The sequence below is a fragment of the Enoplosus armatus genome, chromosome 13 (genome assembly GCF_043641665.1).
Source record: "Enoplosus armatus isolate fEnoArm2 chromosome 13, fEnoArm2.hap1, whole genome shotgun sequence".
NCBI classification, from domain to species: Eukaryota; Metazoa; Chordata; class Actinopteri; order Centrarchiformes; family Enoplosidae; genus Enoplosus; species Enoplosus armatus.
The window spans coordinates 8099944-8115305 of NC_092192.1; the positions used below are offsets into that span (position 1 = coordinate 8099944).

A 15362-nucleotide genomic window follows, 5' to 3' on the forward strand; every position below is an offset into this window, starting at 1 on the left:
ATGGCAATCTTTAACCACCTGTTGCTTGTTTCGTCTCTGGTGCCGCTGGTACTGTGCTACCCTTTCTACCCACCAACATGCTACACCAAGGTGCTGAGCATGGCACGGGAGCTCACCCAGCAGGCTGCACATTTAAAGAGGGACCCTGAAACTGTAAGTCACCTGCTGTGTTGTCACTCTTGTAGATTTTTTGCTCTATATGGATTAGATTTTACTCTATGGCGGTGTTTAGTATCTATTTTGAATGGTCTTGTGTACCAAGTATTTTTTACTTTTTTGGTGTTAATCTAATGGTTTTTAAGGACCACATTGGAAATAATAATTATTTTATTCCTTCAGTTATTATAGAATAGCAGGCTAAATGTGAACTAATTTTAGTTGGGTTAGATTTAGTGTTGTGAGACACCTGTGATTTCTCTGAGTATGGGTATAAGGGTATAAAAACTACATGAGATTATCCTGCTAATGATGAAATTTGAAACTTCATGCTTTCTATTTTTTCTTTTCATCCAGAGTTACTGCATGGCACACATGCCAGATCTCTATCTTGATGTCCACGTAAGTATGACTTCAAATTCGCTATGATTGTAACAAATGATTGTGAATCAAAGAGTTACTAGGTTGAAACATTTGAAAAGCAACCCAAGTTAAATTTTAAGATAAAATTCATTATGTACTATGAGCCAATATCAAAACAAAAAAGTGTTTTCTGATCTGTACGTTCAGTCGATGTTTATCTTTCACTCTCTGTTTTGAGTTTTCTGGCTACCCCAAACTTTTCTACACTAACATCTGTGGTGTTTTGACTGAAAACCTGAGCTGTAAATCACACACAGTGACACTAATTGCTACTCATGTCGCCAGAATGCTTGTGTGATGTACAAAATGAGGACCTACATCTCACTGGTGGAAGGCCTGCGACAGCGCCGCTGTGCTTACACCGGAGAAGTGAGGAAGCTGGGGCTCACTCTGAGACAGCTCTTCATCTTCATGTCAGAGAAATGTCACGGGGTAAGATGAGACAAATGAATTCAACACAATGATGCTCAGATAGTGCCATAAAGACATATCTATTTGTGCCATGCAGCAATTAAGTAGAATTAAATCCGGTGGGACACATCTGATAGAAAGTACAGGGATTTGTCATTGAGGCGATACCTTTGTTGCAGTGACTTTAGAGGTTACAGGCCTCATATGCATTGCATCATGTGATAATCACAAACACTTTTAGCAATTCTTGATTCACAGCCCACCTCTCCTGTTCTGCAGTACATTAACCTCATTCAAGTTGTTCTCACTTCCAAACAGTTCAGCTACAGATCGTTTATTGGCACATTAACTGAAAAATACAGCTGTAATTCAGCTCTGCGGTTGATTTAGTCTATTGTACATGGAGTCTTTATATTAAATAATTCACATTTATCTACAGTATATCGATGCAGCCAGATGAAACAGGAAGGGGAAAACAGATTAACACTGATGAGACACATTCTGCCAGTTAATGGGTCACTCAGTGGGTCATTTCACAGGATTAAACAGGGTTTATGATGCGGATTATAGGAAACGTTCAGTGCTCTGTGGATGTTTGATCCTGCTCACCTGAGCTGTTGAAGTCAGGCACATCTGGGCCTGTGGCTGGTCTCAGACTGACGTGACCTGTCTGCGCAGGCCAGGCCATGACGTCTCGACAAAGGGTTGGAAGTTAATTCACTTTCATCACGGTCATTTTAGTAAGCTTCAATAGCAGAAAAGGGTTGAGCTCCAATTAAGGTCAATTATAGACTGGAAACACAGCAAATGGAGTGTAAGTACACACACACACACACACACACACACACACACACACACACACACACACACACGTCATATGGGTGATTTTCTGCTGAGGATTTTTATTTGTACCTGCAGTTTCAATCCAGATGACAGTGTGTTTGATATGACGGCACGTGGAATTGAGCTGCTTACAACACAGAAAATACGAATCCTGAATAAGGATCTTATTGAATCACACACACGCCTATTTCACCTTTCTTTTTTATAGGACTTGGTGTTCACGATCTTTGACTGTGCTGCGCTGGAGCGCTAACATGCTGGATGCTGAAATGGCGACATTAATATCTGCTCAAGGAGAGTGAAGAGACAAGAACACAGTCCTTCTATGTATTCTTCAAGCGTCTGCAATGATTGAAACACACAAGACTGATGTTAAGATTATATCTATGGTGACTATGGTTGTGTTACTAAAAAATGTACTTTAATCATCTGTTTTCTGACTGTAATGGGGTTTGTTATTACTACTAATTATCACATCTGTCCTATGGAATCTGACTGGAAACATTTCATATAATAAACTTTGTGCCTTTTCTATAGACCCTATTCTCATTTAATATGATGATGATCAGTAAACTTCAAGATCTTTGTCCTCCATAATCTCCTGGTGAAAATATTTTGGTAATTTCTACTAAAATATTTGATGTACTTGTTCCACCAATGATATATATTGCAGTGATTTGTCATGATAGGAAAAAGCACAGATGTTGCTAATAACATTCAAGATGGGTCCCAATAAGTCATGACAGTGTGACAGTGAGTCAGCATCCACAATGCCAGGACACTGAAACTGAAGCAGCTAAATGGAATTCAGCCATCATTCATTTCATTACTTGCACCTGTGCTTTCCCTATTGTGAAATGTCAAACTGTCTAATGGCATTTCTGGGTATTTCTGAACCATCATCACCCATCATTTATTGTTGGGTGAATGGATCAAAATTACATAAACTCAACAGGCACTTATGAGATTTTTAGAGGAAGAGAAAGCTTAATTGAGTTTGACAGCTTAGCCGTCATAGGAACTGTACAGAGTACACACACAATTACAATGGTGACATGTCATTAGTGTGAGGGGATTAGTAGAAACCTCTGTGGCCTTGTATGGACTCGCACAAGCTCGTCTCTTCACTGTAGGTTCTTTGGGGATCTACAGGAGTTGTAATGAAAGGCCTTTTTCACAATGTATTGAGAATGCAAAGTGACATTAGAGAACATTTAACAAAGCGATTGGTTTTGCATTAAGTTTGAACAACAAAGACATATGGAATGTAATGTACATATATATCTGCCTAATATGGATAAATATGAGATAAAAATCACCTCTCATTAAAGTATAAAATATCCTGAATCAGTAGAGCTGTTGTTGAAACACAACATGCCAAATTCTGCTTTCCGACTCAGTTAAACAGCTCAGTGCCGAACTGATGAGTAAGCGAAGCATGACATCACCCCACTGCCACCAATCTTTCTGTCCATAATTGCTAATTCAGCAGTTCATTGTTTGGCTAATCTTTCCATAGAATTCAGAGAGAAAATTGCTAATGCAAATGAGATAGTAAACGAAAGTCAATGAGTTTCATTCAGAAGTGCTTTATATATTCTGAAGGAAAATATTACCTGAAGTTCATTGACAAATATTTCAGATTTACCAGTGGTTACATCCTCCATAAATGGCAGTATTGCGTTAAGTCAAAGATCATTTTCTCAAAGCTCAAAGCTGGTTTCTATCTAAGAATCCCCCCGCGGTTCGTAACGCAATATGAGCACAACAAAACTCTCTTTACCTTCTCCTCATGTCCCTAATTCTGTAACTTTGGGTCTGCTGTTAAAACCCTGAAGTGTGTGAGAGTAACAAAAACTCACACAGAGCTTTTTACTATTCAAGATTCATGTTCAAATCCCTTTGTTGTGTTGTGGGTAACGATATCATACAGGATTTCCTCAGATGGTCAGCTTAAGGGCCAGAAGGTTATAGAAACATCAGACGTAAAATAACAATCAAAGGTCAAAGCAGCATAGAGCTCAACGTTTGACATTAACACACTAAAAGAAAGAGGATGAATCATACGCCCCATAATCATAGAGTTTCATTTAGTTCTCTAGGCTAGTTAATACTTTATTTAAACAGGAAACAAATGCAGGTAGTATAAAAGCATTAGACCAACAAACACAATTAACTGTCCATATATAGTTGTGGTCATATAGGGCTACATATGATTATTTCCAGAATTGATTCATCTGCTATTTTAGTGATTCATTGATTCAAATGCCAAGAACCATTTTCCCAGAGCCCAATGGGATGTCTTCAAATTAATTGTTTTGTCCGACAAAAAAGTCTAAAACCCAAACATACTCAATTTGAAATGACATGAAACCTGAAAGCAGCAAGTTATAACATCCGAGAGGTTGTTTGAAGAAGGTGTTTAGCATTTCTGCTTGATACATATCTGAAATGATTATTCATTCATCAAAATCATCTGTAGTTGCTCTATCTCACGTCGTTTTCCACACGCTCAACAGGTACAAGTTCACTGAGCTGAATCTGTCACTAGAGGGCGCTACAGCATTGCCTGTTCAGGTGAAGAGCAAATGAGAAGAGAAAAGACACCAAAGTAAGAACAGTGCAGGTAAATGATTTTAAAACTACTGATAAACTGAACTGTAATGAACTATCGCTCAAACTCCGAGTCTCATAAACAATATCATCAAACATTAGTGACGCAGCACGACGTTAAAGAACAGCAAGTTAGGGTCATTATAAATCACTTTATTCGTCAGGACTCGAACAGAAGTGCAGAAGTTCTGTTAATGGCACAGCTGTTTGAGCTGTGAGGCTCAGTCACAGGACACGCCCAGCACCAACCCGGACATGAAGTCCTTGTACCTCATCAGCGCAAAAGTGACGACGGCTTCTTCTTTCAAAGAAACTACATTTCCATGACGGCAGTGGGAGGGTTGTTGAGTAACAAGGTGGGGCGTTTTCGCCCAGTTTGAAGCAACGAGTTGCCCTGGCAGGCAGCAGGCAGGCGGCCACTCCATCGTGTTTCCAGCGGCAGGTGGTCACCGCGCGTCCAGCTCCAACCGCAGCTTGTGAATGGGATTATGACCGCAGAGCCTTCAGAGCGCCGGGCAGAGATGGACGGAGTAGAATAACTTCTTTGAAGTGGCTCAGATCTCTTTTTCTTTTTCTTTTCTCCAGGACGCGGAAAGTGAAGTTTGGTGAACTGGTAGAGAAGTGTCTTTTTGTTTTGTTTTTGACGGACTGCGCGTCTCTACGTGCGTAATGCTCGCTGCGTAGAGCATTTTCATACTTGTTATTTTGGTTTGGCTGAATCCTGTCGCATTGTAAATAATGGCATTCGCTAGATTCAGCAGAATACTCCGTCTGCCCACCATCGAAATCAAAAAGAAAGTCAAACAGTACGACCACGTCCGCCGGGACATCAATCCCAACGACATATGGGAAATTATCGGCGAACTGGGCGACGGCGCCTTTGGAAAGGTCTACAAGGTAAGTGTGATCTCAAAGACACGAGGCACCTGCACACTGACCACACTAATGTAGTAATGTGATGAGCTGCCCACCTGTTGTCAAGTACACTGACACTCTGTTGTGTTAGAAAAGCCTCTTAAACTGTTTACATCTTCCCTAAATCACTCTCATGTTCTCCCATAATGATTAGTGGTTTGTCAGTGCTACTCTATGATGAAATCCATCACAAACTACAGCTCCTACATCAATTTCCTTTTGTGTGATAGTGTTTCTATTGTGATGCACGTATCTCTTTCTCAGAATATAGCCAACAACAGAGGTGTGAACTATGTCCTGTCACCTGTGGATGCTTCACCATCCCAACATTGCTGAGATTATGACTAATACCTCAACTATGTGGTTGGTATTAGTCCCTGTGGCTTTGGGTATCACTGGCAAAGAGGACCAGTGGATGAAAGGTGGCACCTGTTTAGAAAAGAATCATCCTTTGTACTCATGTTAGTGGAAGATGGTTGACGTCCTCAGTTTGATTCCTTTTTACGAATGGGTTGTTAAAGTAACATTTCTCCTTCCTCATATTCGGCCGTTTTAAATCCTAATAGTTTTACTTGAGTACACTCACTTCTCTTGCGACTTTCTGCAAACATCTGCAGTACAGAAGGTTGAAGTGAAAGCACTCTTCATTAGTTCTGTCCGTCCCTCTCAAACCTCAGCAGCAGCACTACTTTTGGCTCAGAGGAGTTATTTAATCTGGACCTGTTAGCGGCTCAGTCCCCTCTGTGAAGCATGGCACAGGCGCTCTGTGTCTGCACTGCCCAGTGGAGCACAGTGAAAGTCTTTGACACATCAGGGGGGACCTCAGTGGAAGAAGTGATGCCTTACCAGAGGTCTGCGCCAAACAGAAAATGTAGTCTTTTTTTTTTTTTTAGAGGACTCCACCTTATTTAGATATTTTGTTTTTACTGGACAGTATGCATGCACTGGGGCAATGCAACAGGAGCACAGGCGCAGGAAGAGGAATTTCCAAAGTTCATCATACCAGCCTCACTGCTACCCCAAACCTTACCTTCATATTTACTGTCTCAGTGGAATGAAAGAAAATTTCTTCTGTAGCCACAGGTCCGAATTAAACTTCACGGAAGTTGTCCTATAATGTGTCTTGTGAGCAGAGCGAGCATGTGAGGCGTCCTGTGGACAGTCTTTTGAAGGCAGATAAAAACACAAGTGAAGCAACCGGTATACCGTGAAAACAAACAGTGCTTTCAGTCTGCTTCTAAGCAGCTGAGGGACTGACTGAACACGAGGGGCTTTAAGTTTGAAGACGCCTTTTTAAAAGTTAGTTTGTAAATACACAGGACTTAGTTGAATGTTACAGTGTGAAGGTATACACAATAATTGGCAAGCTTTCTGAATTATTATGTGTCCCCACTATGTTTTGCAACTCCTTTTATACAAATGTCAAGCCTCTTCTTTGGCCTCTGTTTCCTCTCCTTGAGTGGGTTGGAGGAGGACCGCTCCACACCTGCATTTGTCAGACGGAGGGGAGGGAGGCAGAGTGGGAGCAGATGATGGCCAAGAGAGGAAATCGTGGGACTTTTCATCAGGGGACAATTTCCTCTCACAGCTCCCGAACCTCAGAATAATCAGCTCGTCTGTGGGAGGGAAAGGCCTCAAGTGGGGAATCGCACATGTTTTCCGTTGTTAAAGTCTTTGATTGAGCAGGCGTGAGGGGAGGAGACTTGATATCTCTGTCACAAGTCAGCTGCTTATCCGTATAGGAGACGAACAAAAAGCTGGTTTTGGAGGTGTGACAGGCAGCAAAAGAGCAGTTCTGATTGTGTCTCCATAAAAAGATAAATTCTTGTCACTTGCACGTTGCTCAGGCAGCTACTTTTGTTTCCAACACCTGTCTTTGAGATTGAGCACAGACCTCTTTAATTGTACAGTGTTGGTAGAGAGTACAGAGTGCTCCTGTCAAACTGACTCTCTAAAAGGTTAATGTCACCACTGGAGAATAACAACTCGCTTTGTTGCACAAGGGGAGTCTTAAGGACAACTCGAACTGGGTGTGTGTGTGTTTATATCGCAGGAACACTGTGAAAGAAGGATCTCATAAAATGCAATATAATCCTCTGTTATCGAATGCGTTCTGCTGTATTTCTTGCCCTGTAGGTGCAACTGTGCTTTTCTGTTGCTGTTGATGGTCCACTGCAGATGAGGAGTCCAGGATCAATTTCATCAAGTTTATTTTTTCAAACTTTTTGTAAAATATTGCCTAGTTTTATCCCTTCAGACTTAAAAAAAAAATGAATGTAAAATTGCTCTTTGGTTAAACTGCTGGGTGTTTTTTTTTTCTTTTTTAAAAGAACTGTTGGTTTACTGCAAGATATGTTCACATCTTCTAGCAGGTTTATTTGCATGAAAGAGTGAAACAAATGAATATGGTTTAACATGTATGGTTTTTGATCTAGTTGTTGTTTTTTGAGAAGAATTCAGTTGAAAAGCTAATGTAATGCAATTGATGGTTGATCTTGTGTACACTTAATTAAAACTAAGCACCATAGCACATAATTTGACAAAATAAACAAAACCAAAATGCAGAGCATTATTTTTTTTAAATGCAGGTTCATGGGGAAAGAGCCACACAGAAGGAAACACATGTGCACAAACAAGCTGTTGTTGACATTCTCAGGTTTTGTGTGTCACGAGGTTACAGTATCACAGTCCACCAGCGTGGAGGTGTCATATAGGACTTAAAGGCAGTGTTTTCAACAAGGCATTGTTTTCAGTTTTTGGTTGATGTTTATGATTGGTTCAGCCCAGGACCACCTAGTTGTTGAAATGTAGCTTATCAACTTTTTAACTTAGCTAGAGGCTGCTGGAGTTTGTCTTCAAGTGAACATGAAAGAGACTGACAGCATTTCAGTGTTTAAGTGTGTGCGCTGCTAGTTTAAGATTGAAATTGCAGTTTGACTTAATTGCATTTATCATGTTCGACGCCCTTTTGGTGCATGTTGCAAGTCCTTGACATACTGCTCCAAAAGTTGCACCATGTTGAGCACACCACCAAAATAACTTAACACCACAATACTGTGGTGATACTTAAAAATCCCTCCAGACATCTCTGTTAAGTCTCCCTCATACTTAAAGTCATGACAGGAGAATGTCTCACTTCCTGTCCACCCAGTGATTCAAATGGTGTTTTCTTTGTTTTGTACGCACCCGTCTATGCATGCTTGCACTTGTTGGACAGAGCATGTACATGTGTGTGAAGTTGTGTAGCTGCAACTGAAGCGTGAAACAGAGGAGTTGAATGGTTCCCCTCACTAATTAATGGGCCACGTGCCGCTGAACACATTGCCCTGCTGCCGCTTGTGAAATGTTTCCATAGACACGCGCACGCTGTGAGGTTACGCTCCATCAAATTCCCACTGTGGGATGAAAACCACAGAGCATCCCTGTTGGTCGGTAATGAAAAAGACAGTGTGCTAAACCTGGATCTAAACCTTAAACAGTGGTAGAGAACTTGTTTGTGTCGTCAGCCACATACTGTATTGCACTACTCTTGATCAAGATGTGTTTAAATACAATTTCTGTTGATTCAGACACTTCGTGAACAACAATGTGACTTTCTGACGGTAGAAACAAGAGAAAGGCTTGTGGAAAAATCACTTAAAACATGATTAACCTCTTCAGTCAAGTGAAAGAGAAGCACACTGGGTGTCATCAGTGGAGGGGGAGGGGGCACAGGTTGCAACATCCCCTTTGCGAAGAAAACCCACAAGATTTTGTGTTCATTTAGAATATGGCACAAAGACGTATGTTGAAATGCCTTTGGTGAGACCATCGTCAGCGCTCCTGAAACTCTGGGTCTAATCTCAAAGACCAGCTGGGCCCACAGTGACTGATAAGAGCTCCGCTTGGGGGGGCGTAGGCTCAGCATGCTGGGACTCCTCTTCATCCTCGTGATGACATCACTACTGGCACTTACAGAAAGCAACTTCTGTGTTCATACATCCAATAGACTGCTGGCAGTTATGGGCCTGTGACAAGATGGAGGTCAAGGACGTTCATGAGGATTTATAATACTGATTTTTAGTCTTGTAGAGCCAGAGTCCATTCTCAGAAAACCTTCAAATCAATGCAAGAAGCAGCATAATGCACTTACAGTAGCCATATACTTGCTCTCAGAGACTTGTATATATGTAAGGTTTTTGTTGTCTTGACGTTTTTGTTTTACTTTTCTTTCTTGGATTTCTTCTCCTTTTTCAATTTAACATTGAAGCACAACTGTGCCATTCCCTGAAGTTACTTCAGTTCTAGATAGTCTTTCATCTTGCAATACCTGCCTGAGCTTAGTTTTAGCAGCACGCTCTAACCACAAGTGTGTAAAGCCTCCAATCTGTTCTTACTTGTATTGTGTGCCGTAAGCTGCAGTCAGGAAGTGTATCTCATCTGTCATGACATTCATGCTTTTGAAATATTACATTACAAGGCCTTGCACGAGTATGATTGAAGAAAGTAGAGTAAGTGTGGGTTGTTTTCTTTCAAGGCTCTCTGTGGCATATCATGATTTCCTGCCTCACTGACCTGCTTGTCCTTGTGACTTTATTTACTTCAAGGTTTTGAATGTGGGACATTTTGCAATGTTGATCAAAACTTTCACATCCTGAAAAGACTCATTGCCCCAACTTAGGGTGTTGAACTTCGCTCTGTTAAGTGCTCTACGCCCAGTACATAAATTCATGCTTTCATGCAGTCAGAGGGTTATGTAAGGGAGGAAGAGTCTTGTGCTGAGTTGATAGAAGAAAATATGCCAAACAACTGGATCTTCACTCTCTGCAGTTGCATTCAGCTGTTAGAGTTTTAAGAAAAGCAAACAGATACATGCATGACTTTGTCTTTGTCTCTTTTTAAGTTTGGGGTTAGCCATAAGATCAGGTGTGAGGTTCACATTTCTACTGAAATCTCTAGAGGAAAAGTAAGTCGCAGCCTTGAAACAGCGTTTCAGGAGGAATAGGTTTTAAGATCAGGTAATCAAGATCATTCTCTCTCTTAAAACAACTCTTTAGTTTGGTAACACTGACAAATACAGCCCTAACCCTCAAAAACAGATCACTGATCAGGCCTGTGCAAGAATAGAAGTGATAGTGACGGCACAGTCAAAACAAGTTCAAATCTATTTTTCTCACAACAGCCCAATATGGCATTCTGGTTGCTCTTTATCTGAAAAAAAAAAAAAAGGTTTTGTCAGTCACTCAGGAGATTATCACACCCATGTGCATGCTTTTGCTGCCTTGTGTCGAGGTTTACCTCTTTTTTTGTTTTCACTTTGGCTGCTTTTTATCATCAATTTTGCACTGTAACATTTGTATTTCTAGAAACAATCAAAAAGGAGTGGTATATCTCGTAAAGTAATTTGAGACATAAACACATAAAAGTAAATGGGATGGTGTAGAAGAACGTGCTCATCTTCTTCTGATTATCAAGTGCTGTTTGGAGAAGGTAGGGCAGCTAGTACATCGCCTGAGAGTCCACAGTATGCCACAAAATAAACTTTTTTACATAGTTTGGCTGTAAAACAAATCAGAAGCATACAAGTCGCTGTTTAACATGCGTTGTGCACCTTGTTCATCTGAATGAGAGATCATCACTTCCACAGGCGTCTGCTGTCAGAGGTGAGGTTTTATTAGCTGCCGTCCTGATGTAGTAGCTGAGAACCACATTCCTGTTCACAGACACATGCGGAGAGCCTTCAGAGGAGGGGCGGCTTACAGGTTTATGATGGGGCAAAGGTCTAACACACACACACACACACACACACACACACACACACACACACACACACACACACACACACACACACACACACACATTCCCTTGAAGGGAGCTGTGTGTGTGTGTGTGTGTGTGTGTGTGTGTGTGTGTGTATAGAGACTACAACACAGAATTCAAGCAAAAATACACGTCAGCATGTGGTACGTTCATTCAACCCTGGAGGTGACTGACCCCAGGGAAAGTTCTCTGTGTTGTTGGTTACAGGAGGGCATCTGGTGCATTGACACTATGATTAATTATTACTCCTCATTCGTTTCAGCCTACAGTTTAAATGGACAAAGACTCCTTGTGTTAAAAAAGTTAAAATATATATATATATATATATATATATATATATATATATGTAAATATTAAGAAGCTGAAGATAGAAGGTAAAACTTTATTTTTTCAGGTTATTTTTAGGCTCGAAGTCTTAACTGTGATCCAGCGCTGTGTTTTTAAGCCAACACACCCACAGTAATCATTAATACCTGCGTCAATACAGACAATATTAAACATTATTATTCCCCGCTTGATTCATTTCAAAGAGAGTGTCTGAATACTAAATGATACACACACACAAGACTGGGAGCTTGTGCTTTTATGTGTGTGTGTTTACTTAGTCTACCAGTGCATACAGTACAGTATGTTTGTATACCAACACATGAGTCAGTAACATCTGCTTTTACAGCTTTGCCTTTTCTAAAGCTTTCCTTCGAGCAGCAGCCGGTGTGCCTCTCGGTCGTGGACTGTGGCCTTCAGACAGACTGAGTGAAAACAGATGGATAAATATATGCGACAGATGGGGAGAGATGTACAGGCAGGGATGACGGACACATTTGGTGAGGGAGACAATAGATGAACAGTGTGGCCGGACAATGACTGATGAGGCAGGAGGGCCTAGAGGTGTACTGTACATTATGCTACAGTAAGAGGATTAAAAACAGGGAAAACGTGATGTAAGATGTTAAAAACGTTACATACTAAAAACAGATAAACTGATGGATGATTGATAGAAAAGTAGCATGAACATGGGAAACATGTAGGTTCTGGGTACAAATCTCCTTTTGTTCCCTTAACTTTTCCATCCAAATTGCAGTGAAATGAACAGTGCAAACTATTGACTGCTATTGTTATTTTGGTACAATCAATTGTGAGAGTTTGTGTTTAGAGTAGGGAGGAGCACTTTTCAGTCCCTACTTTAGAACTTGCATGTGGTCTAATAAGATATCATGTGGAGTTATTTACTAAAGCCAAATTAGAAATGAAACTTGTGCAGATAATTGAAATGTGAAATGTCACATTTTTTAAGGAATTTGTTCAAACCGCAGAAGGGTGCGAGTGTGTCTGTTCTGCTGCCAGGTTAGGTCCTCTAGGTAATCCTTTCGCACTTAACCTGCATGAAAGCCAAGTCACTAAAGAACAAGAAAAAAACGGCCAGGCAGAGATCTAGTGAGACGAGCTGCGACACCAAGTCCTTCTGATCTCCATGGAAACCAGACCCAAACAAAGCCAAAGACTGTTGTTGTGCTCTGGAGGAGAGTTGGAGAGAGTGAAGAGTCAGTGGGTCAGAAGCAGTGAAGCGCTGTTTTCTCCTGGGACGGCTACAGCAGCTACAGTATGTAGTTGACTCTGCCTCTTCAGCCCTGTGGTTGTGAACTGTTATTATGTAATAATTTACAGTGTTTTCTCTCTTGACATCTGGCATCTCTGTGTGCTCTTTCCTTTTGTTTTCTTGTCGCCTTATTTTATCACATGGAAACAAATTGTGAATGATGTAGGAGCCTCCTGGGCCGACTGGTAACAACTTGTTTCATCCTTCTAAAGCTGGAGTTATGCTTCTCTGGGCTGCATGTAGGCGGTTCACAGAAAAGTTTAAGCATATCTCCGGAGAAGTATAAATCCTGCTATACTCAGACGGGTTGTGTGACAGTAATAATTGTTAATAATGTGAAATTGTTGCTTTAAATTACAGCTTCGTATGTTGTTGTATTAGATATCGTATTTGATTTAATAAAACTTTCAATTGTGCTACTCCTATAAGCGCTGAAAGATGGTGTAAAGATGCATCATCAATTCCAGGTTTCAAAGTCGTAAGAGAAAGCTTATATACTTGCTTTTAACTATGCATTTGCGAATCCACTGTTCTTATGGACCTTTAGTTGTGCATTAATGAATTCCACATATCTGCAAGATTCAATAAGTGCGTGAACAGTGGTGATGATATGTCAGGATGTGACGTGAGGTCGGCAGCAGGCCTTAAACAAACAACAACAATGGCAGAACGTGTTGATTGTAAATTCACCTTGTAAATTCAAATGTCACAAGTAAAGACATCAGTCAATCGGATAGGAACTAGTTTGACAGCAGAGGCTGCTGCTGCTCTCTTTGAAGGTTAAGATAAGTTAAGAGTTAAGAAGGATGCAATTATTTCTTAATTTCATGTGTACACAACAAAACATCCACAAACATCTACACACACTTGTGCATTGATGTCACGCCACCTTGTAGGAAGTTAGGGTCCCATGTGAGACACAATGAGACGTTTCTGTGTAATTTCCTCTCTGTGCAGTGTATACAGTTGGTAAGGTGCACACGTAAACAAACACGCATGTTTGCATACTATACTTGAGGACCCTCATTGACGTAATACATTCCAAGCAGCACACAGAAAGGCACCACATAAATGCATGAGGCTCTCTGCTCTCAGTCTACCTTCTTTGTCCACTCCCCCAGCCATCTGAAGGCCAGAGGCGCATTCCTCAGCCTTGTTCCCACTGAGATGTGAAGGTGTGTGTGTGTGCCCTTGTGAAGCTGGGTCAAGGGGTTGGCTATTGAAAAGTGAAGACTACACAACAGAGAAGAAACACATTAATGAGCTTCGGACTTGCTCCGCCTTGTTATGTGTTTATGTTTGTGCACATGTTAATGCTGCTGGTTTGAGCATGACAAAAAGTTGCTCACATCTGTTCACTCATTCACATACTCAAAACACGTAGACCTCTTTTTGATGTGGTGGCAGACATTCATATCTCTGTGTTGTCTGTGAGACCGGTGTTCCACTGGAAAATATGGTGACATAAGCCCTCAGATGCAACATTACAGTACTCCTACTTGTTCAGATATAAGTCAGTCATCATTCTATGGGTCTGTAAATCTGACACATGAAGAGAGGAGGAATTGATGAGGGGAATATTTGTTTAGTGGTTACAGTTCTGGGACAGTATTTAATCTACTGTAGCTAGTGTTGTTACGAGAAAATAAACTACAGTTACTGCTTACGCAATACTGCTGCTTCCACCAAATGTGTGTTGCAAGCTTGTTCAGATAGATATAGTCAAAGGGGAACTTTTACACATTTAAGTCGTATGTGGAAAAGTTGTATAAAGCCTGTTGTGGCCCCAGATAAATGGCCTCAAGTGATGTCACTTGAGTCAGCGTCAGTTGGGGCTGAAGTCTAAAAGTCTGCAAATGAGAAGTATCTGGGGGCATATCTGAAACCATGTCTTGCCAACAAACATAGGTGTATATACAGTACAAGTAGGGCTGTAGCTGCTTCCACTGGAAATCAGACCCCCAGACAGTGAATCTGTGGAGGCTGACTGTGTTTGTGCAGGAGGGGGGGGGCGAATAGCAGAGAGCCGAGATGTTAGCGGAGGAGTGAAAGTGTCTGGTGTCTCTGTGTTTACTGTCGAGGCTTGTTAACTAACAGACTGATGGTTTGATGGCAGGAGGAGACGTCCTGTTGACTCACGCTGTGGGTTACCGTGATGGGGGCAGTTCGGCTTCTCTGGAGCTCTGTTTGTCAAACACACACACACACACACACACAGACACACACACACACACACACACACACACACACACACACACACACACACACACACACACACACACACACATAGTCATGGCGAGATGAGCTACAGTGAGTGTGTTTTGCTGCGAGCCTGTTCTGTTTATTCAGATGTTTTCCCACAGCCCCTGTAAAGCGTGGAGGCATCAGACCCCACCAGGCTGTTTAGTCTGTCTTGTTGCTGCAGGTCACTGGGTGGACACGTGCACACGTACATGCACACAATCTTAAATCGTCCGTTCCTCACCACGTTCCACAACCTGCTGCATTATCCTCCAAGTGTTTCTAGCTTTTCTTCAGACCATTCGTATGATCCGACAGTGTTGGAGGTTCTCAACAATGGTGCAGCTCAGATCACCACCATTTA

General features: G+C 41.4%; 2 protein-coding genes across 2 annotated transcripts in view; both read left to right on the forward strand.

The window, feature by feature from the left end:
• Nucleotides 1–2151, forward strand: LOC139295139 (cytokine-like protein 1). Its single transcript, XM_070917247.1, has 4 exons — nt 1–153; nt 514–558; nt 865–1011; nt 2042–2151. The coding sequence occupies exons 1-4, from the start codon at nt 1–3 to the stop codon at nt 2084–2086; spliced, it is 390 nt and encodes a 129-aa protein (XP_070773348.1). The 3' UTR covers nt 2087–2151.
• A 2720-nt stretch (nt 2152–4871) lies between these two features.
• Nucleotides 4872–15362, forward strand: part of stk10 (serine/threonine kinase 10) — a 39404-nt gene continuing 28913 nt past the window's right edge. The window contains exon 1 of the mRNA XM_070917246.1: nt 4872–5343. Coding sequence (XP_070773347.1) covers nt 5185–5343 — 159 coding nt within the window. The 5' untranslated portion in view covers nt 4872–5184. The remainder of the gene's footprint in view (nt 5344–15362) is intronic.

What these genes read in the sequence shown, in the direction of transcription:
- LOC139295139 (XM_070917247.1), top strand. Translation starts at nt 1, where the DNA reads ATGGCAATCTTTAACCACCTGTTGCTTGTTTCGTCTCTGGTGCCGCTG. An exon ending in ATCTCTATCTTGATGTCCAC is followed by an intron (nt 559 to 864) that starts GTAAGTATGACT and finishes TCATGTCGCCAG; the next exon opens with AATGCTTGTGTGATGTACAA. An exon ending in TGTCAGAGAAATGTCACGGG is followed by an intron (nt 1,012 to 2,041) that starts GTAAGATGAGAC and finishes TCTTTTTTATAG; the next exon opens with GACTTGGTGTTCACGATCTT.